Source organism: Ambystoma mexicanum, chromosome 6q (genome assembly GCF_040938575.1).
Source record: "Ambystoma mexicanum isolate Mex_15411 chromosome 6q, UKY_AmexF1_1, whole genome shotgun sequence".
Classification (NCBI taxonomy): domain Eukaryota; kingdom Metazoa; phylum Chordata; class Amphibia; order Caudata; family Ambystomatidae; genus Ambystoma; species Ambystoma mexicanum.
This window is the reverse complement of record NC_090937.1, coordinates 229,847,616-229,875,427: the sequence shown is the minus strand read 5'-3', so window position 1 is coordinate 229,875,427 and position 27,812 is coordinate 229,847,616. Positions and strand designations below refer to the sequence as shown.

The following is a 27,812-nucleotide window of genomic DNA, read 5'->3' as shown; positions in this document are numbered from 1 at the left end:
GAGCTCCAAAGAGTAAAACTAGTTTCTCTGATTTGGCCATTATATTTTTAGGCAGCAGACAACCCGCACAGAAGGGTTGGATTATTCTGCATCACAACCCATTTTGGAAATTAACATTTAATCATTACTGCATTAATTTTTCTTCCTGTACAAATAGCAAGTGAAACATTCAGATGGCTGGGCATGACTATTACGCTTCCCTTGAATTACAATGAAAAAGAAAAACTATACTTCTTAAGGCCAAAGGGTCATCTAACTCTTACATTCCACTGGAGGGCATCATGTCCATTTGCACTCAGCGGCCCCCTCGATGCAATTTTGCTAATATCCAAAACTGAGTAGAAATGCAAAGAGTAAATTACAAGCGGAATTACCTTTTCGCTTCACTTTTCCAATCCGTTTTGGAAGAAGTGTCAATCCCGCCTGCAAATTAATATTTGGAGGTGGCATTTACTATGTATTCCTATTGAATCTGCATGCTTTTAACAGGTGTTAAAGTCAGTCTGATTCCACAGGAATCCATAGGCTTTCCACAAGCATGTGAATCATGGTGCTATTTCAAGGCAGAGCGGGAATGCACAATGAACAGGCATATCCGGTTCTGTGCGCCGCCCCCACTCTTGTCTCTCCTTCCGTGGGCTTTTCTCTTGAGCCTTGCATGCATCCCACCCTTTTCACACCCCTTCCCTCCTGCACCTCTTCAGAGTTTTTGCATTTTTAATCTGCTTGAATGCTGTTTTTTCTCGAAAAAATGTGAAAGACCTTTCCATACCTTGCTGATGAGGGTATCCGTGGCCTGGAGGCTGACCCTGATGTCCATCTTGCATGCTCATTGGTGGTAAGGAAGGCGGTGCACAGAAGCCGTTTACACTGTTGGACTGTGGGGAAGGCATCTGATTCCCATGCGGTGAGGATGGGTTTGGCATTTGCTGTGGTGGTAGTCCATGGTAAGAACTTGGAAGAGGGGGACCAGGAGGCATCTGTGGATTGTGTGTGACACCAGGACCTGTAAAACAACTCTTGCAGTTATTTACGGACACAGGAACACATTACAATTCCATAAACATTGAAGGTTATTTTAATCCACAACCTTTATTTGTTTTCCACACAGGCACTTGGTCACATTTTCAGTTTGTTATGCTGTGCTCTGGGAACCCTCTCTCTGTGGTGGTCGTGGACCGGTTGGTGGGGGGTGAGGGGCTGAGGGGCGTGGCCTCAGGCCAGGTCATGCAACACAGTATCTCTACATGGATCCCTTGCCTTATGATTTGCATAAATGCAAAGAGCATTTGTTCCGCCCCATGTCCTACACTGACGCTCTGCAGTATTTATAAAGCACTCTTGCCACTTTTGTAATAGATAACGAAAAGTTATTTGCAGAATCACTTCAGTACTCCTCTCTGAAACTTTCAGCCATTGAGCAATGCTACCGCCTGGTGATTAGTCTCAAAACGGCTTGTTACAAACAATGCATAGCGGATGCAATGCAAAGACATCCCTGCCAGCTAAGCCAGGGCATGTCCTTCTCAAGAGCATGCTCTGTGATCACATTCTTTCCTATCGTTTAAACGTGCAGAGATCTAGAAAATTAGCTAAAGCTGTCCTTGAAGTGCTGCATGGGTGATGACAGTAGGGGAACGCCTACAGACAAGCAGTACTGTGCAGAACATTTTTGGTTATCATTAGGCCCTCTCCAATGCACAACCACTAGAAGCAGACATAGAAACAAAGTTGATTTGGACGGGTGAAAACAACATAAGCTCACAGGTTCAAACTAACGGGATTTAGAGAAGTGGATTGTAAAAATAGAAGCACCTAGTGTGATATACAAAGAATACATGTGTACTAGCCGTATGAGGGCAGTATCATGTTTGGTACTGGCCTCTTGAAATACAAGGTTCTAGCGGGCTCTAAATGGTATGTGGAAAATATTAAATATGCTTGTGAAGCTTTGTAAGAATCCTTGACTGGGTTGTTCCCACTTTAGAAATCAAACACCTGAATAACTGGAGTCTTTTGTTCTCTTTAGGTAAAAACTGAGAGCTAAGATAAATATGTTAAATGGGTTCAAAATTAATCTGTGATCAGTTTTGATAAAAACATAAAATTACAGGAACAGTTGCATGGATTAAGAATCTTCAATCTCTTGAGGTCTTCCGGGGGTCCCTCCCGCTCCTCAGGAATAAAGGGGAATGCAGCTGTGGCAAGGGCCAGAAGTTAAAAAATCAGAATTGTCAAACACAACTGTGAATGACAGCATTTGAGAGCTATGTTGACTGCTCCTGAAAGCCTGCATATCTAGGTGGCATGAGTGGGGAAAGGCAGAGGGGATGGAGACGGGGAGCATCTCCCAGAAAGGTATCTACTTGAAAGCTCACACAATTCCCTGTCCAATATTATCATTTCCCCCACCTCCTCTCATTGCACATAGGGGAGAGGAAATGGGAATGGGCCAAGTAAGTGATCTATGGATTGACCTCCTGTTTGTGATGGACACAATGAGGTCTACTCAGCCCATATGGCTGCACATCCTTCCCCTTTGTGATGTGAACTTAGAGAAGGAGGACGGTGTGCTCCAGAGCCCTTTTCCTCAATTGCTGCATCAACTGGACCAATTATTGGGCTCCACCCAGCTTTCTCAACTAGAATATGTTTGTATCATTATTCGTAAACATCAGAGGTGCTTCCCCAGGTGGACAAACCACAAAGAAAGATGCCCAGGCCAGAAAATAGACATAATTTGGATGAAATTGTTAATGCAACAGCTTGTTCACCCCTTTCTAAAGCTCACACAGTCAACTTGACACAAGTTCTCTTTTCAGCTCAACATTAGGATTCACAGTGATGGGTTTTTGGGGGTCCTGAATATGGAAAGGAATACTGAAGGTAGGGTGGGAATTCAGTTTCACCAAGGAAGAGCACAAGAAAGTCGAGAATTAAGTTATTACACCCGAGCTGGAGGAATATCCCGGGTGGTAATGGCTCAGTAGCAAAATTAAAGACCAAAGTCATGCAAATGCTCTTTAAACATGTTAAAAGTGCCACTATCTTGCATAATAAAGCCAGACAGTGTGGGTGTTATCACTTCTCCTCCAACCTCCCAACATTCTCTGTCTCTAGAAAGTATTGAGTCTCTTCCAACTTCTTCATAACTCTCTCTCTCTTTCTGGTTCACCTGTTCCCTTCTCCAACAACTCTTCTCTTTTTGATGATGCCTCTCGCTTCCGCCAAACTTCTCTCAACTCGCTTCCCTTCACTTGTGGTCTACCTCCTCCACCAACCAAAACATCTTCTTCCCTCTGAAGACACTTTTTCTTTCGCCAAACTCTGAGACTCTCCCTCCAAACCCCAGCTCCCTCATCTGGCTCTCCCCTTTGTACTCCCCTCTCTCACCACTTTCCACCAAACTCCTTATTCCAGCTCCTACATGAACTCTCCACACTGCCAGACTGAATTGGCTGCTACTTACAGCAGAGTTCCTCCTCCCCTTTGGTGGTGCTTGAGGATATTGGGAACACCAGTGTATTGAGGGTTGTACTCTCTTTTGATTGCAACATGTGCTGTTGGTCTGGAAGGTGGCTACACTAAGGTTAAAAGTGACCCTATGGCAATCTCATAATTTAGTGAGTGCATTGACATATTTGGGGTCCCCCCCCGTTGGATCACTGCTGCTCATGCCTGTGTCAGTCTCGGCTCCCGGTGCTGTCAGTGCGTGTGTGCTTGAAGTCAGCGAACCCTTTGATAAGTCAAGGAAGCTGCCTATTTCCTTACATCCCAATCACTGGGAACTGCTGTTGTGTGTTTCTCCTAACACCAGTGATGTTCAGAGAATGGGATATATTGAGTTTCTCACTCATGGCATGCTTGCAAACCACTTCTTCTTTATTCATGCAAAACTCTGTACTCGCAGCGGTTCCTCAAACTGCAATGTTTTTCCCAGCCCTCATGCCAGGAAGGAGAATGTACTTCTTTCTTCTTTGGATGGTCCCTGGCATGAGTAGGATAGTGGTGTTTGAACGCCCAAGTGTTTACTCTCTTGGTGGTCTTGTGCATCAATAGGAGAGGTAGAGGGGTGAGAATCCCTTTGTGCTTCAATGTCAAGAATGGAGGCTCCCATTATGCTTCTCTGTCTTTATTTTAAAATCATAGAGAAAGCTCAGCAGCAAGATTCATGCACCAGAGTTAGTAATATTACATAAATAACGTGAAAAGAGGTGCAGAAATCCCATGAAACAAAACCATTTAACATATTAAACAACTCTAGTCCATGAAACAAAGTCACTGGGAAGAAAACTCAGTTTCCCAGAAAGGCTTAGCCAAGTCCATAACTGGTCACACAACATGTGACTGAAGTATCCAATAAGGTGTAGGTAGTCCCTCCAAATAGGAGCTAGCACTGAACCACTTTCTCTTTCTTTGCTGCTCACAGCAACAGATAAGCGGGAATTTTCTTACACGTTATCATATTGCCTATTGTAATTTGTATACAGAGCTAGTGCTTTAAAAATGTTAATTTCTTGTCTACAGTCACTCGACTGTACTGTTGTGGCTTAGTTACTTCAGTAACAGCTTTTTCTGTTTGGTGCCACAATAGCGAACGCAGCTTATTTTTTCCTTTCCCTCCGACACCAGCTGATCTCCTCAGCGGGTGTCAGAGGACTCAGATTGTAATACATAGGCTCGCCTTTTTCACACGAAGCCTCCGGTGACTGTTTTTATGCTTCGGCGTGATTATCTGGCTCCCCTTTTGTCTCGCGCTCCTCCTCCCACACCTTCCTACCTTCGTGTGTAGCAGGAGGCCGGGCAAATCATTCCGCATTGAGCCGGCCCTCTCTGGCATTCACAACACACCAGCAGAGGAATCCTGTACATGTATCGGTCCTTTCCTCTATTCTCCGGCGCTCGCTGACACATTTCCTTTGAATTCAAAGGATTTAACGTGCAGCGAGCGCCGGAGACACGGATTACAGATCATTTACCTAATTTCTTATCAGGAATTAAGATTTTATTTTTATTTTTTAAAGTGGGAAAGAAGGAGAAGGCTACATTATTTTACCCACTGATAATCATTAAAAAGAAAAGAAAAAAAAAGATAAATGGCAGGTCAATACTCTCCCCAGGCTGATCAGGAATTGTCAAGGAGGAGGAGGAGGAGGAGGTATATGATGAAGATGGCGTGGCTATGGCAGACAGCTTTAAGAGAGTGCTGGGCTCCTCAGTGGAGCCTACTATCAAGAAAGCTATGTCAGACATGCTGATGCCTATCCAACAGTGCTTGAATAACATGGAAGCCCATATGAAGGCAGCACCCCCACAAGGGAGAAAGAGAACTCAGAAGAGAAAAAACACTTTTGGAGGGGGAAGTACACCGGCTCGCAAGAGTAAAGATGACTCTTTGAGCCCCCCGAGCCAGCCAGAACCAGCCACGACCACCATCACAGATGTCTTCTCCAGGCTCAAGAAAGCCTTTTTGACCAGGAAGGAGCTCCCTTCCGATCATTTACCCTCTCACGTGGAGGAGGATAATGAGGGTGCTACACCCTCTCACCCGGAGAATATAATCAGGGCACGGATGACGAATATGAGAATAAAAGTAAGGATCACAATGATGATCAGACTCCCCAATCCTCAGAAGAGGATGAACAAGACGCAGGGTCAAGACCCAGCACATCTGGGAATGCGGCAGCCCCCATTCCCATAACAGCCAACCGGCAGACATTCTGCTCTTGAGGGAATGTTTGTTCCGGAGGATCTGATTCACCCCAGGTCATCTGACTAGTCGCCGTCATACAGGGCTATGGAATAAATTAAAGCAAGGCTCCATCCCCCCCTGGTCAGGGCCAAGCTTAAAGCTGAATGTCCTCGCCCAGAGATTCCAGGAAAGATAGCCCTGACACCCAAGCTGGATGCTAAGATGATTACATTCCTGGGGAAAAACAGCAAGGACCCCAAGAAGGGCATAGACAGAACATGGAGGTCCTGCCAGGACAAGGTACTAAATTTCACAGGGCCCCTAGCAAAAATAATGTACTTGGCTGAGAAGGCTATAAACACAGGGAAACCAATCGACCCATCCATCCTATCAGGATTGTCCCAAAGAGCACTCTGCTTGCTCGGCAACGCCAACTGCGCCATTTCAACAAAGCACAGGAAGGGTTTTCTCGTGAAGATTGATCCTAAACTTAGAGAACTCGACAACAGCGAATCTGGCATGGCCGCACAGAGACTGCTGTACGGTGACCCTTTTGTGAAGGAAATGTCCATATTTGAAGGCACATTTACCACCTTAGATAAGGCACAAGCATCGAATAAAAGGGTTTTCGCTACTAACGTTTACCTCGTACTACCGGATGCTACTCGTCCGGTAGTACGAGGTAGGAACCCCTACCTCGTACTACCGGACGAGGTAGGGGTCGCTCTTCTGGCCATTACTCCTTCGACAGAAGACCCCAGCAATCAAGGGACCAGCATTCCTTCTGGCAAGACCAAACAGATACCTTTTTCCCTTCCAGAGGAGGAGGCAGGGGCAGCGGCTGGCGAAGAGTGGCAAGATACCTAACTCAACAAGCTTCAGGTCAGTGTAAGCATGACAGCGCCAGCGCCGCAAACACCCATAGGAGGGAGGAAAGCTCTCTTTGTGCAAGCTTGGGACTCCTTATCATAAGATACCTGGATCAGAGACATCTCAAGGAGGGTTCGACTAGAATTCTTTGCCCAACTCTTTCAAGTGCATCGTCCAGAACAGACAATAATGTCACTTGCAGACGCCTAAAACACGCTATACACCCTTACTCAACTCAGGGCGGATTCTTCAGCCCGATATTTCTGGTCCGCAGGAAGCAAAAGGTTTGACCGGTAATAAACCTCAGAGCCTTGAACGACTTCATTGTTTACTGCCATTTCAAAAAGGAGGGAATTCAGATGTTCAGAGACATCCTAAAACCGGGCGAATGGCTCATTCGCCTGGACCTGAAAGACGCATATCTAGTGTGCCCATCCATCAAGCTCATGCGAGTTACCTAAAGTTCACATGGAGGAGTCAGGATTGGGGGTGCACAAGCTTGCCCTTCGGGCTATCCTCAGCACCCCGGGCATTTACCATACTCCTAAGGCCGGTCGTACCACAGCTCAGGGAGAAAGGCGTCAGGCTTATCATATACCTGGACGACATAATTCTCATGGCTCAGTCTGAGGACCTGGCAAAGCAGCAAGCCCGGCTCGCCATAGACCTATTTCACAACCTAGGCTTCCTCATCAACTGGGAGAAGTCAATTCTCTCACCCTCCAGGAGCCTGGAATTTCTGGGTTTCATAGTAGACACTTAGAACTTGCAGCTTCACCTGCCGGCTCTCAAAATACATTCCACACGTCGAGAGATCTGCAGGCTTCTACAGAGGAACGCCATCTCACTCGGGGAGTTAGCAAGAGTAATAGATCTCCTGTCATCATCCATTCAAGCAATATTTCCCGGCCCGCTTCACTTCCGCGAATTACAGAAACTAAAAGGTCAGCATCTGAGGCACAACCTCTCTTTCTCACAGTGTCTCGCCCTCTCGCCCCAAGCAAGAACGGAGCTCATCGGGTGGCTCACACATATCGAGGACTGAAGCATCAGAGCGATCTTCGGTTCAATTCCCGACATAGTGATAGAGCCAGCTGTTCAGGTTGGGGAGCAAGATGCGGCCCGTGGCCATGGGGGGGACTTGGTCTCCCCAGGAGCTAGAGATGCACATAAACTGCCTGGAACTTCTAGCATGTTCATTCGCAGTGCAATCTTTCGCCAGAGGCAGAGTGAGTTGTTGTATCTTACTCAAGATAGACAACGTCTCTGCTGTGAGATACATCCATCATCTGGGTGGCACCAGATTGAAGCCTCTAGCAGAGCTAGCCAAGGATTTTTGGGATTTCTGCCTGGAACACCAGATATCCATTACAGAGGAATATCTCCCATGGCTAAGAAATGAGGTAGCGGACTGGTACTCTCGCCACTCCGACTGGAGACTCGCCAGAGAGACCGTCACTCGTCTCCAGCAAATATGGGGCCCCTTTTCCAGGGACCTGTTTGCTTCTCGCCTCAACACCCAACTTCCAGAATTTTACAGCTGGAGGCCGGACCCAGCGGCCTTGGCGACAGACTCCTTTCTACAACAATGGACCAGGGGAATCGCTTACGCCTTTCCCCTGTTCACCATGATAGCGAGGACCCTGGCGAAGGACCGTCAGGAACAAACAGAGCTATTTCTCATAGCCCCGGTTTGGACCTCTCAGACTTGGTATCCAGTTCTTCTGGAACTTTCATCAGATTTTCCAATCCTACTATCCCAATCTCTGAATCTGCTGTTGGGTCCGACAGGTCAATGCCAACCCCTTCTCCTGAGCGGGTCGTTGACCTTAGCAGCCTGGAGGGTTCCGGACATTTCAAACAAGGCAGTCAGCCTTCTTGAGGAGAGATGGGCCCTTGTAACCTCTAAGGGGTACTCTAACTCCTGCAGCGCCTGGACACACTGGTGCCTGGAACGGGAACTCCATCCAGTTTCAGCACCAGTAGAGGAGATTTTAAACTTCCTAGCTCCTTTGGTAGAGCTTGGTCTAGCTTATAGGACAGTGAACGCCTACCATTCCGCAATCTCAGCCGGGCCCGATCTGGTCGAGGGCTGCCCAGTAGGGGAACACCACCTTGTATGCAGGCTACTTAAATGTATTCGCCTAATGGAACCACCTCCTGCCGGCTCCAACAAACTTTGGGACGTAAACAGAATACTTAACCTTTTTATCTCCTGGCCGTAATGAGGAACTATCTCGTACAGCCCTTTCCGGCAAACTCACTACTTTACTATGCTTAGTCTCCTGCAGAAGAGTCTCGGACGTCAGAGCTCTCGATTTAGCAGGCAGGACGTTCTCTGCAGACAGAATAGTCTTTCACATATTCAGAAGAACCAGGTGCAACTCAAGAGTGATATCCTATCCAGCCTTTACTGAGCAACCTAAATTATGTCTAGTAACGTGCCTAAAGGTCTACGAAGAGGTGACTGCGCCTCTCAGGACCAATACCACCGGGTAGCTATTGATAGCACTCCGCAAACCACATAAAGCAGTTTCTGCCCCTACGCTAGCTCACTGGGTACGCTGGACTCTCGCTCAAGCAAGAATTGATACCAATCACTTTGGCGCACACTCAGTAAGAGGTGCCATGGCTTCCAAAGCTTTCCAAGTAGGAGTCCGGTTAGAGGACATTATGAGAATGGCCGACTGGGCAGGCAAGTCAGTTTTCAAACAATTCTACCTAAAACCGGTAGAACAACCCGCAAGTGTAGTGGTAAGTAAGCTTTAAACTAGCATAATGGGAGCCTCCGGTCTTGATATAGAATAAAGATTGGACCATATGATGCAAATTGCATTTGGAACGCGGGGAAAAGCATCTACGGACAATATTGTGTTGACCCCCGCCTCCTAGTTACCCAGAATTCTACATAAACAAGGGTGCATGCGCTTTTTGCGAGCACAGTTTTAGAAGTAGCTTTTTAAGTAGCAATGTTTGCTGCCTGGCTGCCTGAACGGTATGCTGCAAATTGCATTTGGAACGTGAAGTAAAGCATCTATGGTACGGACTGCTGAGGATTGAAAGGAGACTAAAGACTTGATGACATTCTGCCTATGGATATACTAGGAATTTACATAGGCTAATCTAATATTTATGCATTTGTTTCTGTTCTAGAACAATATTGTGTGGAGCCCCGCCTCCTAGTTACCCAGAATTCTACATAAACAAGGGTGCGAGATACATTACGAGTGCAGCGGCGGGAGTATCCGAAACTGTACTCATTTGCATTGTACTTGTGTGTATTTGATTGGAACTTCTTTGGATGGCTGTCTCAGGCAACAGCTACATAAATACACTCTTCTCTGTGCCCTGGTTTATCCAGAGTGCTAGTGTATCTAATACATGGAATTGAGATCTGCCAATAGTCTCAAACCGCTTAACATGTCAGAAGGCAGCCCTTTTCTGTTGAGACATGATGTAGGTATACACCCCTCTGTTTACCCAGCCCGCGCTAGCCGAGCATGCAAACGGAAAATTATCACTCAGCCAGATTTACTATCTGATGGAAAACTAGCAAAGATGACAACTTTCTTTAGCAAAATAGAAAGCACTACATGTGTGGCCCCGATTCAAATAACTGATATTGAAGAAGTAAACAGCTTACTTGAAATAGCTGAAGAAATGAGCCAAACTCTTCCGTGTATTGGCGACAAGCTGTTCTCCCAGGTACTGCAGAGACGCAATGTAAACTCATTACACACTCAAAAATATGCTCTTTTTGGTAGAAAAGAACCTTCTGAAGGTTATGGAAGTAATGAGAAAAGTTTTTCTAACCAAATTAATGCTGAACCGGTTTTGTTAACTGAGGTAGGCTCTTGTCCATCTAAACCCTCTGTAACTATCTTCGACCTTGCGAATACTAGTACAACAAAGTATGTATGGTAGTGTCTGCAGAAGATATATCTGATGTGCAGCTACCACAAGATATTTTAGATACACAATCATTCAACACACGGCTGCCTTTGTCTGTTGAAATAGCTGAGAAAAACAATACCAATGACAGATATGAGGGTGAACCCTCTACAGGGTAGATAATCCATAAAGAGATGCTAATTGCTCAAAACACGGTTTCACCTGTGATGAATAAGACTAATCTGGAGCAGAGTGTACCTCATGTTAGTGTTTCTGATGCCTCTAATGATTTAAGCTTTGTTAGCATGAATTCTGGGGAATTGTTTGAAGCTTTAGAAAATCTGTTAACTACCCTTGTTGATAAGTGTGACAACATTCAGCGGAAACTTGATGTCTACTCGCTGCTGCTGTACAAATGTATCAACAGGGGTAGGAAAACTCTCAGAGATAACAGCACCAACACAGATTTGTTGGAATTTAAGAATGCAACACCTGAAAATTGCGGGAAAAAGAAGCACTCCGTGTCTGTTATACCCCCTATAGAAATAAATGATGAATAAAATATAGCTGAGCGTAGTACCAATTCCAACAATGTTAATAACATATTTGAAACTCAAAATAGATTGAGTAAACAATATAATAAGAAAAGATCACTCTCTACAAAGAAGAAAGGTACTCTCATCTGTGATTTATGGTAGTAGGCCACTGTGACCTACTTACAATGGATGCATTAGAAGTGAAAATATGACCTCTAATATCGATAGAGATAATATGAATCAGCATTTGGCTGACCTTAAGAAGACCCAAAATTAGCCCACTCCACTCTCTCTCTTGAGCCAAATTGTGATGGTGAACACAAGGTGGCGATACATGCTAATCCTGAGAAATATATTCCTAAAAGAATAAAAAATACACTGCACATGCCAGATATTAGATCTTTCATGGCAAGTTCCACACAAAAGTAAATGTCTAAATCAACTGAAGGATGGTTAGACACACCTAAAATAATGAGTAAGAGAAAAAAGAAAGCTAAATAAGACCAAGTGATTGCTGATACTGTTCTATTAGATATGCATAATATATTTGAGAGCGGAAATAAAAATGAATGTGATGGTAATGCTGGTTCTGAGCCTGTGAAGTTGATTGATGACACTATGAAACCTGAATCTAAATCGGTCAGGTTTGAAGAAATTTTTGAACCACAGAAAAGGAGTTCAGATGTTGCGTACATGGAAGATTCTTCTAATTATGTACGCACTCTACAAATTCAGGCTATAGACTCTTTAAAAAAAAAAACTGGCTGTACTAAATAGACAGCATGTACTTGACCTATGTGCCTCTATTGTGCCCCTACGTATGATATCATCAAAAGATTTTAAATTAGTTGACCAATTAGTGACACCCATGAAGGTGACCACTAATATTTGGTGTGCTGAAACTATAATGCATTAGTACATTCTTTGAAAAATTGGGTAAGGAAGCATCCATGTGTAAACCAAAACATTTGAATAGCTCTTTGCCTACTACTGATGATAGAAATAAAAAGACAAAAGCAAATGTTAACTCTGAGAAAAACAAGTTTGTGCCATTAAAAGAGCCTGTTAGTATAGACATCAATTAGTGCCAAAGTATGAAAGAACAAGATCAAGGTAGAGCAACACCAGAAGGTTACTGGCAATGGCTAGCCATGGCATTTAAAATACACTTTGAAAACCGCCCGCAATGACACCGATGTGGTGATGTCGTGGAACACGCAGGGAAATTCACACTATATTAGTAACAATGGATTGCTGGCAAATATTCATTTGTTTTGTATAGTTGCACTACAGGAAACGTGGCTTTACAAGTACAATATGTGTGGTACATTGGAAATATTGGGAGCAAAACTTAGCATTGATAAGCAGCAAAGACTATGTAGACTTTGTGGGACAGTAGCTATGGAATCTGCAAAACACATTATTTGTCATTGTGAAAGTCTTGACTCTTTGAGAAGAAAATATTTTCTGGCATATGATAATTCAATTAACAATGTATCCCTGGTATATGGAAATGACACGAATTTGATTTTTCACATGATAACATTTTATGAGCTCATTTTATCTATTTGTATTAATTGTCAACTGGTACACTGTTTTAGTAGTAATTGATTTTTATGAAGGTTCTTAAAGTTGTTAAGTTTGTTTAATTGGAATGTTTTAGTGCTGTTTTTCTATATGTAAAGCCTTTGTTGGCTATGTACATATTAATCAATAAATAAGTAAATAAATAAAGGTTTCCCAGAATAACGTTTAAGAAAGTCTTGATTCTATTAAAGACACAGAGGTGAGCATTACCCCACCCGATTTAAGAAATGAAACAGCAAAATAACGAGTGGGTGCACAGTTATTCAATCTGTTATTTGAAAAGCTTACGATTATTGCTTTATCGTGTACAATGAAATGTTATATAGTAACTCGACTAATGCCTTCCCTCCCATACAAATCTAATAGGGTTATATACACATAAGGTAACTCTCTGATGTTTTTCTCTCATTTCCAATAGGGACTTCGGACAAGCCCTCTTGACCGGAGCGAGGTTCAACAGGATGTGCTCAGCTACATAACTCCGTCAACATCTGTTTTCCTTTGCCATGGTTTGCAGTGTCGAAAGAGGAAGTGGTTCAGTGCTAGCTCCAATTTGGAGGGACTACCTACACCTTATTGGATAATTCAGTCACATGTTCTGTCACCAGTTATGGACTTGGCTAAGCCTTCTGGGAAACTGAGTTTTCTTCCCAGTGACTTTGTTTCATGGACTACAGTTGTTTAATATATTAAATGGTGTTGTGTCATGGGATTTCTGTACCTCTTTTCATGTTATTTATGTAATATTACTAACTCTGGTGCACAAATCCTGCTGCTGAGCTTTCTCTATGATTTTAAAATAAAGAAAGAGAAGCTTAATGCTCGCCTCTGTGTCTTTAATAGAATCAAGACTTAAAAGTTATTCTGGAAAATCTTTATTCTGCTTATTAACATGATGGTGGCGAAAGGGGTGAATGCCCCTGCAACTATCCTCTTTGGATTCATCCATAGCACTCGGAGTGGTGTGGGTGTGAAAGCTTTTGTCACTATCTCCGAGGTGGCCATAGGCAGCTGCAGGGATGGTTAGCTTGCAAAATTCCCATGTGTTTGTAGGATTAGGAAGGATGCATGTGCTTCTTTGATTTCCCCTTCCTTAGTGAAAGGACCCAGTTGGTGTGGTCTTGGCATCCCCTGTATACTTCCTCAGGTCCAGCATCCACTAGGTTGGTTAGGTAGCATACCCATTTGACCACCCCAATGTAAGTCTCCAAGGTTAGGCAGGATACTTTGTCACAGACCGTCATTGAGGGCACCCAGAATGGAGGGTATCCTTGGGTGTGCTCCAACCTTTCTTGTATATTAGTGTTGCAACTGTGTTGCACTCAGACCATGTTCCTAGGTGTTTCTGGGTGAAGAGATTGCCAATATATTTATAGGATGGCAAATAATGTGAGGTGCTATCTTTGGGACAATATTACCTTCTCGATATCATTAGAGCACGTCAGTGGTAGTAACAGCAATACAAAGTTAAGTTATACATTCTGAGGCATTTGTACAATGCCTATTTGCCATTGGAATGAACTTTTAGTGTTGTGGGATGCTTTGGTCTGAGTTGCTGCAAAGTTCTGGGTTCCAGAAGACCATAGCCTGTTAATTGCCCAGCAAATAAAAGCACATACATGCATTTCAGGTATGTACTAATGGCATTAAGTAAAACATTATGGAATTATTGATTAATATTACGTCACCATTAAATAATAGTGTGTGGACATATATAAGGGAAACAGAGGTAGCATTTAGACACTCTTCTATGGAAATAATAATTCACGTGTTTACCTCCATGAGTACTGTCTCCTAACTGGCACCCAACACAATAGTAATGCCATGGATTAGGATGTGAACTGTTACAGAGAGGTGTGTGATCGGCCACGTTACACTAGAAGCAGAGCCATACTACTCTCCCTAAAGACAGAAAACAGCAGAACAGATACATGGGGGAGCTCTACTAGACGGACCATCAAGTATTCACCATGCGTTGTTGTTTGAGTAAGAACAGGGTTAGTGCAAAGCTAAGTAAAGGCAAGGATTTTTAATTTTAGGAAAGGCAACTCGACAACGAAGGAAAGCAACACCAGTAGGTGCTAATGAGTGCAGAATAGCTGGCTGGAGTGGAGGGTCCCATACATGTTGCACTGTGTCATTAAACAACATCTGAGAGTTTTGGATTCATACAAGCGCCTGATTGAGATTTGGATTGAATCATGGGCCTCATTACCAGCTTGCCGGTAAACCACTGGCACTACCGGCGGCTTACCGGCAACCTCGGCTTACCATTTCTGCCACCCGATATCCTGGTATTACCGGAATATTACGGGCGGTGGCGGAACAGTAATTTCCCATTCCAATGCCATGGGAAGAAAACCACTGAAGCACTGAAGCAACGGCACTGTTGTTAACGGTGCCAGTGCTTCAGTGATTTATCTGACGGTAGGGGCCTGAACTACCGGCAGATCAGGCCTGCCGGTTGTTCACAGTCCCCACCGGCAAACGCAGAGTGAGCCGGTCCAGGAAATGGTATCGGTAAGGTTGTTACCGGCACCATATTTCCATTCTGGCTCACTTGTAATGATCAATTTTCAGACTTGCTAAACTTCAAGATTGTTCATATGCATGCCCTGACTTTTGCTGTGAACATAAAAGAAGGACTGCGTACCTTCTGCTATGTCTACGGCATATAGATACCTTTTGGTAGCTATATTCTATAGGCATAACAGAAGATAATGTGTAACCCCATAGCATGCATGGTGGGGTAGATGGTTAAAATACAGAGCAATGCCCTGCAGTGGCCTGCTTTAGTGGCACGAATTCAAATGTCTGTTTTAAAATGCCACAATGCCTAGTTGGAACCTTGCTTCCCTGGCAGTTTTTTCAAAAGATTTGTTTTAAAAGTGAAAAATTAGGAGAAGGGCCAAAACACACCATATGTTCTTGGAGGGTTGGGTACTAAATTGGTCCGCAAATTTTGAGGAGACACATCCGAAATGTATTAGTCTGACATGAGACATTACTGGACCCATTTCACATTTTGTAATATTCTGTAGCAATGACGGCAATGTCCCCACAGACATTGCCGTCATTGCCAAGCTTCTTATCTCTCATTTTCTAGCTGTGATGTAGAGGAGAGTGGGGGGGAATGAGGGGAGGGGCAGGAAAGGCTTGAAGAAAGATTGTAAGGTACTGGGATATTTTATCCACCCTGATCATTTTTGCCATCCTTTACCAGCCCTAACGGGGAGGAAAAATTAATAATGGGAAGGGCTAAGTGGAATAAACACAAGACGTTATCTCACATCATAATCCTACCGTTTGTGGATAGGGATGTAGGGTAAAGAGGAAAGGGGGGATAGTAGAGCTCTGCTAGATCCTCCATATTTCCTCTCTCCTCACACTCCCCACTGTAAGTGTCAGGAGACTGTGGGGAGTCAAACCGAAGCTGGAAATTGATTGAAAGAGGGAGGAGAGAAAGGAAAGAGGGAGTGAAGGAGGGGGTTGAGAGAGGAACAGGCGGAGCAAGGCGTATGGAAGGAGGCAGTAAGGAACAGGGAAAGAGAGTGAAAAAAGATAGAAAGTATGAAATGACATGAGAAAGAGAGCCCCCAGAGGCTCAAATACCACAAAGTCAAAGAGAGAGACCTGAGTGAACAAGAAAGATTGAGAACTGAGTGATAAAAAGACATGGGAAGGGCAGAGAGGGAGAGAGAGAGAAAGAGAGAGGGAGAGAGAGAGAGAGAGAAAGAGAGAGAGAGAGAGAGAGAGAGAGAAAGAGAGAGAGAGAGAGAGAGAGAGAGAGAGAGATTCTTTAGAAATACCCAGATAATTAATAAAGCAGATAGCAGACATCTGTGAGCAACCTCTGGAGCAAGGCTACGACTAGGAAAAGGATATGAGAGAACAAAGGGGAGACTATGGTTGCAGTGGGAAGTAGAGCATGTATTGTAGTCAGAGTCACAAGGAAAGGATCATGTTCATTGAGAGGATAATGGAGAACGGTGGTCAGCAGGTAAAGAAAAGAGAATAGAGGTTGAAGAAAAATAGATTCAGGAACAGAAGTACACGCAATGACAAACAGTGAGCCTAACGGAAAGTAGTATACGGATTAAGGACACTGCAGGGAAGAGGGCTCAGGACCCTTAGTACAGGCAGAATCAGCATTACAAAAGGGAGATATGGAAAAATTAGGAACAGAGCAGGAATCAGCGAAAGGTTTTGCGCACAAAGATGACACAGTCCACCCAACACAAACCACAAAAAATGAAAATTGAAGGGCAATAAATCCAAGCCCACACAGGCATTGGCATATTTTCTATGTGTGTGCATGTATACATAGGATATATATAATGCAAACTTACTTAGAAACTATGCCGTAGTACAAAAATGGTGGAAAATACAAAAAAGGTTAGCGGGAGCAGATGGTGGCAAACGCAATGGGTCAACATACAACAAGGCGTTCCTTGATGGGCAGGATCTTTAATTCCTTGATTCTGGGTGTGTAGCAAGACAGGTTCTTTCTTCTATTGGGTAAGGTACATATAAATTAGCTGCCCTTTGGCCATAGCCACATGAACAGACACATGCCCACCCCCACCCCCGAAATGATGTAAATGCACGCTTACATACAAGGATATCTGTGTATTTGCGTGAAAGCGTAGGCACATTTGCATGAGTTTATGTTTCCATATGATCTTGGGGTTATTGCCTGCCACCACCAAAGGAGGCAGAGCCCAATCAAAGAGACCTTGTTCTTGTCTTGAATACATTTCTGTTTGTGTGTACACTTAGAACATTAAGGTAAATAAATATCCTCCTCTGTGACATTTTTCCTGCACAGCTGAGGTAGAGGAGCAATGCACGAATTTAGGTAACTTGATTTCATGCAAATACATCAAAAAGAAAACGTCTGAAAGATCACCTGACCAGCCAGAGAAGAGTGAAGTCTGCTACCAAAAGGTTGCATCGAGTCCTAAGAATCCAAAAATGGCTTGGGTGTTGTTCATTTCAGGTCTAGTATTAATATCTCTGGTGACCGTTAGTGAATGATTCTTTCATAATTTACTGATATATGTGAATACTTCCTTGGCATGGCTTTTGACTACGCCGAATATAAACACCAACCCAAGCTAGTTAGTGACATCTTGAGGACTTTCGAAGGAAGACTAGTGTCTCTCTAGCATTACTAGAATTATCTTTAACCCAAAAACACAAACGCTTGAGAAATGTTGGCAAAGAAAACATTTTCAAATGTATGCACAGTTTGACCCATTAAATAGCCTTTGTTGGCCTGGATACACTAATGTGGGGGGGGCGGTATTACATACGAAGAATGCAATGGTGAAATGTTAAAATAACTCTGGCACTTGGGTGGACACACATAGTCTTAACAGAATAGTGCATTTTGAGGCCCTCTTGTAAAATATGTTGTTACATAGAGCATATTAATATATAAGCTAACAAATAAGCAACAAAATAAAACATTAAATATGTTTACTATACCATAGCCGCTTATCTGCATGTTGCCAAGCTGATTGGCCACTTGCTGGGCTGTGGGAGGCGGGGCAGCATTTGCATATGACAGCGGAGGATTATATGGTGCATAGGAGGGTGATGCATTATTGAGATGATTCGGGGGTGCAAACCTAGGGAAAGAATAATTCTTAATTAGGGTTTAATCAACATGGTCAAAAAGGATTTTACAAAACATTTAAATTCAATACACAAGGTTATGGCGAGAGAATATTGCCAAAAGAGGCTTTTTAAATGTAAATATAAGATAGGCAGTTGAACTTTACCTCACTTTGACTCTACAGTACTGATTCACAAAATAACTTGGGCCAAAAAAGCACAACGTGAACTGGCCAATCCAAATTTAAACAAAGTGTACAGGTGTAGTATAGCATTTTTACAAAAACCTAAAATCTGACCCAGGCTTGTCAATTCACTGTGATAGAGGAGGACATGCTCCTAACCACTTAGTTTACCATATTACTGGATAGAGACAACCATGGCTTGATGGAGGTCTGGCAGGGGTTCCTGCCTGGAACATATTTTATGTTGTTCTCCTAAGCTGGAAATATCATCATGTAGCTATCACTATCAGCAGTATCCAGTCCATACAGGAGACATTCCCCCATTGCCTCCTTCCCGTCTTTGACTATATTCAGGAAGCCTTCCCTTTCCTCGCCTTCTGGAATATGATCAGCCGCCGCCGAAATACAGTCCCACAGGGTATGGGTAAACCTGGCCAGGGTATAGGTGACATTTGTCGATTTAAGGGCCATACTGCCGGACGTGAAAACTTTACGTGCCCAGGCATCAACTTTTTTATCCTCTCTATCTGGAGGGATAGTGGGATATGCAGTTTGCTTTGATGTGGATGCTGCCTGAATGACTAGACTTTCTTGAGTCGGATGCTTGTTTAAGTATTCGGGATCCGTACCAGCTGGTCTGTATTTCTTGGGAAAATTACTATCTGCAGCAGCAATGCTCTCAGGCTTTTCCCAGTTTTTCTCCACCGTCCTCTGAAGAACCCTGTGAAAGGGGAGAACTGGATCTTTTTGAGGACCTCTGACAATTATATCCGTCATGTCATCCTGTTCAAAAACGGGTGAAGTGTTACCCCAACCCATATACTCAATTACTCTGGTCATAAGACTCCTGTACCCAGCGTCTGCATGCTCTGCAGTATCAGGTCTGGCAAACTCTAATTCTGGGGAGGTGCCAATCCCACTGGCAGAATGTAGAGTGTCACTCAGGTCTCTCATTTTAGATTCTTGATCAATGAGTTCCTCAGGAACTTGCTTTGTGCCATATGAAACTCCAAAAGGAGTAACTTCGTCTTCCTCTGAGCTAGATTCCTCATAAATTGAGGACATGGACTTAAAAAAATCTGATCTGGGCAACTGAGTGAATCTTCTTTCTTCCTCTACCATACGCGTTGAAGGAATAGAGAAATCCTTCGAAGTTGTCAAAGGAATCTTCGATGACTTCGAAGAGGACTTCGACATGGGCGTCGAGGTTGTTTTTGGTTTCGATGCCGAAACGGTCGACGCCGATGGCGTCGATGAAATCGTCAAAGCCTTCGACGACTTATGTTTTTTATATGGCACTGGAGACTCTCGAAGAGTCGTCGACGACTTGGCGTTGACTCGAGTTTTTCGAGTATCCTCGACACTACCCATTTTTACCATGGTAGTCTTGGACTTCCCTTTGTCATCCAATGGAGCGACTTTAGGGGTATGGCTTTTCCGAGGTTCATTCGAGGGGGTCGGGGCCGCATTCTCGAATACCTCCATCATCTTTTTACGAAATTCTTCCCATTTTCTAGGAGAATCTGATTTTGTCAGACATCGAATTTCTTCGGTCGACTCTGAAGATGAGGGAGATCTACGTCTCCTCTTCATTTTTATGGACGAGGTAGAAGAGTGTCTCAATCTACTCCTGGATCAAGATCTCTTGGAGTGCCTATGGCGAACCGATTCCTTCGAATCAGTCGCTTTGTGATGTTTTTTGGACTTAGCCTTCTTAGAGGCTTCCCTCCCCACCAACAGTTTACCTCTCCTCTCACGAAGAGCTTTCTCGGTCATGGATTGGCAGGAACCACAGTCGTCGGTCCGGTGACTGGAACCGAGACACCAGAGACAAACCTGGTGAGGATCCGTGATCGACATTTTTGATCCACAATCTACGCACTTCTTGAACCCAGTCTTGGGTGTCGAAGGAGTCGAAGATGACGACATTTTCTTCACAGAAAATCTCAAGCGCGCCGTTCTCGATAGCGAAGCGATCAGCAAAACGGAACTGAAGCAACGGGCGCGGCTCGAGCTATTTATACCATCGATGACGTCGACAGAGTCCGTTGAGGGACAATCGACGCCACAACCTCGAGCACAGCGCCCTCTGCTGAGAGAAAAATGTTTTCCGAAGCAGCAAAGCTGGAGATAACGAATTATCATAAGATGAGGAATATGTGGGAGGACACAATCCATTCGAAAGTGTCTTCTTATCTCAGGCTTTGGGTCCACGAGATTTCCAGCCTCAGCTGTTTTGGAAATTACATTGTGGCACACATCTGGAGGATGGTTTAGCTCATTTTAGACACCTTTGATTTAAACAAATGTTCCCCATCTTGACAAGTGTATTAAAATAGCCTTGACCATATCACACGGAGTCACAGCATCTGTAAGATGCACCCTGTTTGCCTAAAACATGTAGTTAGGGATTGTCAAGGAAAAGGAGAAATAGGTCCTTACACAATCTCTTGAAGAACACTGCAGTCCATTCAGACTCCCAATAGTCGCACCTAGAAACACTTGTGTGCAGGCGCATTATAAATGACATATCATATGATATCAATAGTACATATTCTGTTTAAAGCTTGTCCTGCTTCGGGAAGATCTGAGCACTTGGCAAAGTTGTTAATTGTGTCAGTAGTTGTTGTAAATTTGGGATAGACACAGTGCCAGACACATAGCATATGATTTCAAACAAGCCATTGCCCATGCAGAGCAAAGGAAACTGTAAGCTAAGGACTAGAATCTGAGAACCAGAGGTTTGAGTGTGGGAGCCAGCATGACTTGAATGAACGGTTTAAGAAAACGTTGTTGTAATAATCTCCATTAAACTCGTATCTCTGCAGAGGAGTAAGATGTAGTCATGCTGTAATGGATCTCTATACTGGGGAGCAATGCTGGCCGTCGACCTGACAAAACTGAGGAAATGTAAGCTAAGGTCACCCTTACGCTGTTCCAGATGACGGTGATCTGTCCAGACATTTGAGTCATGAGAGGTTCCATGAAACCCTACACTCTGCTTCAGGAGAAGAACAGGAACGTTTTTACAGGATTTCGATATTAAGTCAGATACCTCAGCCTCTACAGGAGACAAACCATGTGGTAGGTCTGAATAGCACAGCAGGAACAGCAATCTGGGGCAGAGGAATCAGGAACAAGGAAGGGAAGTAACAGGAGATTCTCTGGAGCTCAGTTCGCTATAGGATTCCAGAACAGTTCTAAAGTACCGGATTCTGTTCTGCTATGTTAATATACTGCTTCAACAGTAAGATGCCACAGCACATATCCCAGCAAACAGTATAACTTTCATCAGTGAAAACAAGGAACTATCGCCAGCTCTGTGTGCAGTGTACTGCAGGAAGCTAGAGGTAAAACTATTGATGTGCCATCTATTCATATTCCACCAATTGAACATTTTGGGATCACATGCGATTGTATTACGAAAACATGATGTGACATGGCACAGGAACAAATGCCTTTGTTTATTATGGATGTCCAAAAATGTGGCAAGTAATAACACTGTCTTTTTCGAACCAAAAAGGAAATTGGTACCCCGGAAGGGGAAGCTTTACAGTGAATCAATTTAGTCTGATTCACTTAAGTGGTATAAAACCCATGGTTACATGTCTTTATATCGAAATATTGTATATTGAATGCACATATCTGGAATATTTTATATTAAAACCTTTTATAGTGAATTTATTTTGGGGGGGTCCCCCTCAAACCCACTTTTCCAACCCCCAAACCCCCCACCCCGACCGTTTCCCCAAAACATTTAACCCTTTACTGCACCGCTAAATGCATTCACTATAAAGGGTTACAATATAAACAATTCAGTCTATGGGCATTCAATATAAAAAATTCGATATAAACACTGTATACCAAAACCCACTATCACAGGAGGCTCTTATAATGTCTAAACTTCTCGAGTTTTAAGTTAGCCACATATATTGGGTGTAGACACTTATACATTCTTTCAAAACTATTTATTAGCACTTGTACATCGTTTACAAATGATTTCATCAAGAGCATTCCAATAATTTCAATCCCATTCACAATAAATTGCTAAATGCACAAGGAAAACAGTATCACCCCCAAAATATCGTGCAGGAGAATCTTGCGGCCGAAAATGGTAAATGTCGAAATGTGCATCTCAACGCATTTATATGTGGAAGGTGGCTTAGGGTAATAAATATTGTACGGGGAGTATGAGGCGATTACGGGGGTCTCCGCCCGCATATAGGTGTGTTGAAATGTGCAGCAAAAAATATTAAAATCAGTATTTTCGACCGCAGGATTTTTTTGACAAAAAATATCATGTAGATCCAGACAAACTATAGAAACAGTAAGAAGCATTAGAATGCCATACCCCTATCAACGCGACTGCTCCCCGGAGCAGCTGAATTACTCAACAGTGTTTTGCAGTTTTAATTCATGAACGTGCCTTAAATACATTCAACACTAACACACCGATGATCTATTTAACAACCCACGGATCCATGCAAATAATGAATATGCCCTGAAATTTCAACACAGCACAGAAGCTTTCAAAAATGAACATGACATTCTGGAAGAATCATCAACGAATTCAACATATGTTTGTGAGGGATATTGCATCCTGATGAAGATCCATATGATTTGTTTTTTTAAAAGGTGATGAAACATGTATGCTGATGCATATGGGTTTATTGATAATGCAGGAATTGTCTATGGCTAAGACTACGGTATGACAGCACATTTATTATAACAATATGACTTTTATTTGATATACTTTCAGAAGAGAATGGGCCTCATCATGAGGTCGGCAGTAACTCGCCGGTGCCACCGGGGGGTTGCTGCCGACCATTTTCGGCACCTGACTTCCCGGTGCCACTGGGACATTACAAGACCCAGCAGGAAGTCAGGCATCAGATTTGGTAAGTCCCCATTCACGTGGAGTCCCATAGGACTCCATGCAGACTGGGAGACGGAAGCACTGGCACCGTTGCTAACGGTGCCAGTGCTTCCATGGCAACTCTGCCTACCGGGCCGTTGCGCCCAGCAGGATCAAGCCTCCCAGGCACATTGGCCCCTGCAGGCAGACTTGTAGTGTGGCGGCCCGGAAACAAGGACCACCAGACTTGTAATGAAGCCCAATTTATCAATTAAGGGTTCACCATATCAACTATCCACACCATCAATTGAGTAGTACATAATATCAGAATTCATTTAAAAAATATAGAAAATCATAAGAATAACCTAAATCATTTCAACAATATGGCCACCGCAAACATGGACCTGCCGTGATTACGTCATAAACATTACAACGTGTCTACAAAGGTGCGAGCAGAAAAGTTATGACATCACATGAATATAAATATCTGCTGCCATTTTGGCCATGCAACCCAATAACACACAGACACAGAGCAGGATGGAACCTACTAGTTCCTAGAAGTAACTAAATTGTATATTTAATGAACTAAGTTAATATTAGAATATAAACAGGCATTTAAGTCTAAGGAATGTTATTTTATAATGAACTATCTCATTATTAGTATAAAGACCATTTAAGTCCTAGGAGGTGTATTTCTCTAACACATATAAGAAGCACAGGGATGCATTTGTCAAATTGACTAGCCATTTATTTTCCATTTTAAATAGATTTAGCATAGCTGAAATTACATTCACAACTTCCTTATTTTCAAAAGTATATAAACACAAGTCTCTTAACCCATATGTTAGTTCTGTTAGATTTTAGACATTCTCTACAATGTACGGTTTTATTCGGACTCATAGGTTGTATACTTATAGTAACAATATGGACATAGTAGGAGAAGGGCACTGAGACTATGGGGATCACTAAAAACACTAACCATCTAATACAGAAACTGGACTAACTAAGGTAGGTGGAATCTTTGTAGTTATACACATTGCAATAACCAAACTTGTGTTGAATACCTATATAGTTACACTCTGAATGATCATTTCCACTATAATGATATACTGATTTGCATGTTTCTAATAAGTGTCTACTCCAAACGATTTAATTGCTCACAATTTATCTACACAGTATTTTTCTTTTTTCTACTCTCCCCCATTTCGATGTTTCTGTGTTCTTCTTTTTTCTGCTTTTGTTTTTATTTTTTTCATTTCATGTGTTTATTTTATTTCAGATTTGTAAAAACAATCCATAGAACAACAGCATCAAAGAACGACAGCAGTCGAATCCCGAGTACAGATATAAAATCACAGAGCACTGATCATAAAATAATGATTTTTCATCAAGACATTTGGCTAGGCACCTTGTCCACACAGTATCTTAGAATATGTCTGTTGATACATTGATAAACATGCATATATACAAAAGCAGAAAAACACGTTTTGGCCTATCTGGAATGTATATTGCTCGAATGGAAGCATAAGCGTAGTTAGAAAGAGAGGAATCTGTATATGTTATTATGGAGTAATAATGATGTAAAATCATAATTGTGAAGTTTGAAATCAATATTCAAATTCAATGAACGGATGTCTCTCATCCATCTTGCATAGTCTCTACTAGTCGCACAATTTTCAATAGAAGTATAAAGATTTGCCCGATTCGCACATGGATGTAGTAGCATTATGATTTTAATGAATTAACAGAGGATTTTGTTGTCTGATGTTTGTGTGTTATTCTATTCCTACTGTGTCTATGGTTTTTCTTGTGCATGTAGGAAGTAATGGTTTAGGTACAGCACTTCACTCTTTGACACATATCTTCCTTTCGCCATGAATTTGATTTAAATGATTGGAATACTCTTGATGGAAAAAGTTGTATACATATAAACAAATGGCAATACATTGTTTTGAAAGACTTTCTGAAAGTCTACACCCAATACATTTGGTCCATTTAAGTGGTGTCCGTGTCACTACTGTGAAACTCGAACATCAAGGGACACTCTTTCGGGATTAACTGGGATTCAGAATTCATCACTATAATCTTCCCTGGACAATACCCATTCATGCTTCTGACTTTGCATTCCCTTTGCAATATTTGGAAATAATGCACCTTTTGGTAGTTCTCGAAACCTGACTATTCCAATGTCGTCTGAGAACTACAAACCATAGGAGCCTTATAGGTCAGTGTTGCTTTCACTTTTCCAGGTGCAGAGTGGGAGGAGGCAGCTTGCCATCAGGTGTGCTGCTCCAAGTGCTGCTAACAAGTCTGCTTCAGCAAAGGTTGTGTCAGTATTTAAGGAGCTGCCGGTAGGAGCACAGGGTTCATGCATTGAGTTTACAACCTGCCTCTTGCTCTGAATTGTGGCTTCCCGTGGTGTCATGTTGCTACTGTTTCCAGACCATGTTCCTGTTCCAATCCTCTCCTATCTGCCTGCAGTCCTTTGCTCTCTCTCTGCACCACTGTTCGCTGTGCCGTGCAATCCTGCCTGCAGCGCCTGTCCTCCCCTGACTCCAGCACCCTGTTCTCTGCCTGCCTGTAGTCTGATTCATCTTTCAGCAGTTTCTTTGATTCAAGTGTAGAGTTCCCTTATGAGTCTGCAGTTTATTCTTTGTTTTTCCAGTCTAGAGTTTCACTTCCTAGTTACTAGTCTGCAGTACAGCCCTTGTTATTCTAAACTAGAATTCCTATCCAGAGTTTTTTTTTCTGATCGATAGTTCAGTACGCTGTTGCTTGATTCCAATCCAGTGTTTCCATTCTGCAGTTCTAGTGCACAGTACTTCCTGCTTGTTCCCTTGATATTTATGTGAAGGATTCTATTACTGTTCTTGTCCTCACTTATGTTTATGTAATTCCTTCGTCCAGAGTTTGGCTGCTGAGTATTTGAGCAGGCAATCTCCATCCCTTTCCCTTTCCCTTTTCGCGTCTTAGTATTTGTAACGCTCACCTGATTACCACGGAGGCGCAGGTCTGGCTTTGAGTGCTGATGCTTCTTCAATGGTGAAGTGCAGGACTCTGAAGATGGACAGGAAGGGCCCTCTACTCTGGCTTCTCCGGCTCGCAGGAATATTCCCCTGTGCGTGAAAAGGGAGTATTACCTACTGACTGAGTTATGCTCAAGCCTCCCACTCTCTTCCAACCCTCCACGATACCCTTCCACGATTCCCCGTGAAGTCTCACCTTAGGGTCTGAAAGGACGAGCTCTCCATCCTGCTTCTGACGCAGGGGCGCGTTGAACCCAGTTACTTCACTGGATTGAGGTTGGATGGGAGTTCAGGTAAGCTTGATTATACTGGTAAGGCGCAGTAAAAGTTCTGTTGCAAGTTCAAAAGTTCAAGCTTTAAATAATAATGTTCATTGTCTTTTTTCAGGTGATGAATGAAGATTCCTTTGGAGACTTCTTGCAACAAAGCGCTGATGTTGATGTCTTTTCCCCATAGGGGCCGGGGTTGGGAATGCCGGAGATATGGCGCCGACCCGAAGTGAAACGTGCAGTTCCAGTAAAGATCTGGTAAGTCCTAGATGAGCGCTCAGGTAATGTTTCTGCATTCGCTCATCTAATGTCTTTGTCTTTTTTCTCCATAGGGGCCGGGGTCCTGCTTGGAAGCAGCAAGACCCGAAATGAAATGGGAATGACCCAACAGGTAAGTCTTAGAAGGAAACTGAGCTTTTCCTATTCCCTTCCTTCTCTCACCTCTTATTCTTGTCTTTTTCTCTAGGCTCTGGGAAGTGGCTGTGTATCCGGATGATCACTGCTGAAGATGGAGGAACCCAGGAAAGGTGAGTGAAATGCAGCGCTGCAGCGATCGTAACGAAATGCTTTTAAAAATGATGTCTTCCCTTTCAGGATCGTCGGTGATGTCTCTGTGGTGCAGATTAGCTGGTAGGTCTCTTGTCTCCCTTTGCAGGTGACCCAGGATGCTGACAGGCGTGGCTGAAGTCCAGATGTAGGAGCTGACACGGTGAGCGTCCAGCTGCGAGGAGCAGAACAACGCGAAGCGTGAGTTGCTGATCGGGTGTGGTTTAAAAAGCTTTGGAAGAAGTTCCGAGTGTGTATCCTTCCTCCGATCAGGTATGTATCCTTCCCCGACCACACCTGGGTGGAAAGTAGTCCCACAGGTAAAGTAGTTCCTATTCAGGCCTCAAGAGGGCCTGGATGTGGCAGCATGGTCTGCATCAGGTAAGTGCACATTAAAACACTTGAACACATGTCTAGCTTTAAGAGCCTGGCGCCTAAGGCGCCAGGACAGAGGTCCAACATGAGCCTGGCGCCTAAGGCGCCAGGACTGCGTCCAAAGGGCCCCAGCTTGGGCCCGCTGGCACTCCCCTGGGGGAAATGATGCCTGCCTCTGGGGTTGCTGGGTCGGACCTGGCTCCTTGGAGGTAGGCATCATGACAGTATTGTCCATGATGACACATCTGTTAACAGTGTGCTGGTTTCTGTTTCAGGAGGCACTCAGTGTTCCGTTCTTGCTGGACCCGTACATGCTGAGTCTTGTGGGTTGTGTTTCCATGCTCGAGCCTTACAGTCCAGA

General features: G+C 43.4%; 1 protein-coding gene across 1 annotated transcript in view; it reads right to left on the bottom strand.

The window, feature by feature from the left end:
* The window catches only part of SEC24D (SEC24 homolog D, COPII coat complex component), a 658,686-nt gene that overhangs the window by 465,680 nt on the left and 165,194 nt on the right, over window positions 1-27,812 (bottom strand). The window contains exons 4-5 of the mRNA XM_069630689.1: window positions 18,067-18,209; window positions 773-1,006 (exon numbers count right to left, since the gene is read on the bottom strand). Coding sequence (XP_069486790.1) covers window positions 773-1,006; window positions 18,067-18,209 — 377 coding nt within the window. The remainder of the gene's footprint in view (window positions 1-772; window positions 1,007-18,066; window positions 18,210-27,812) is intronic.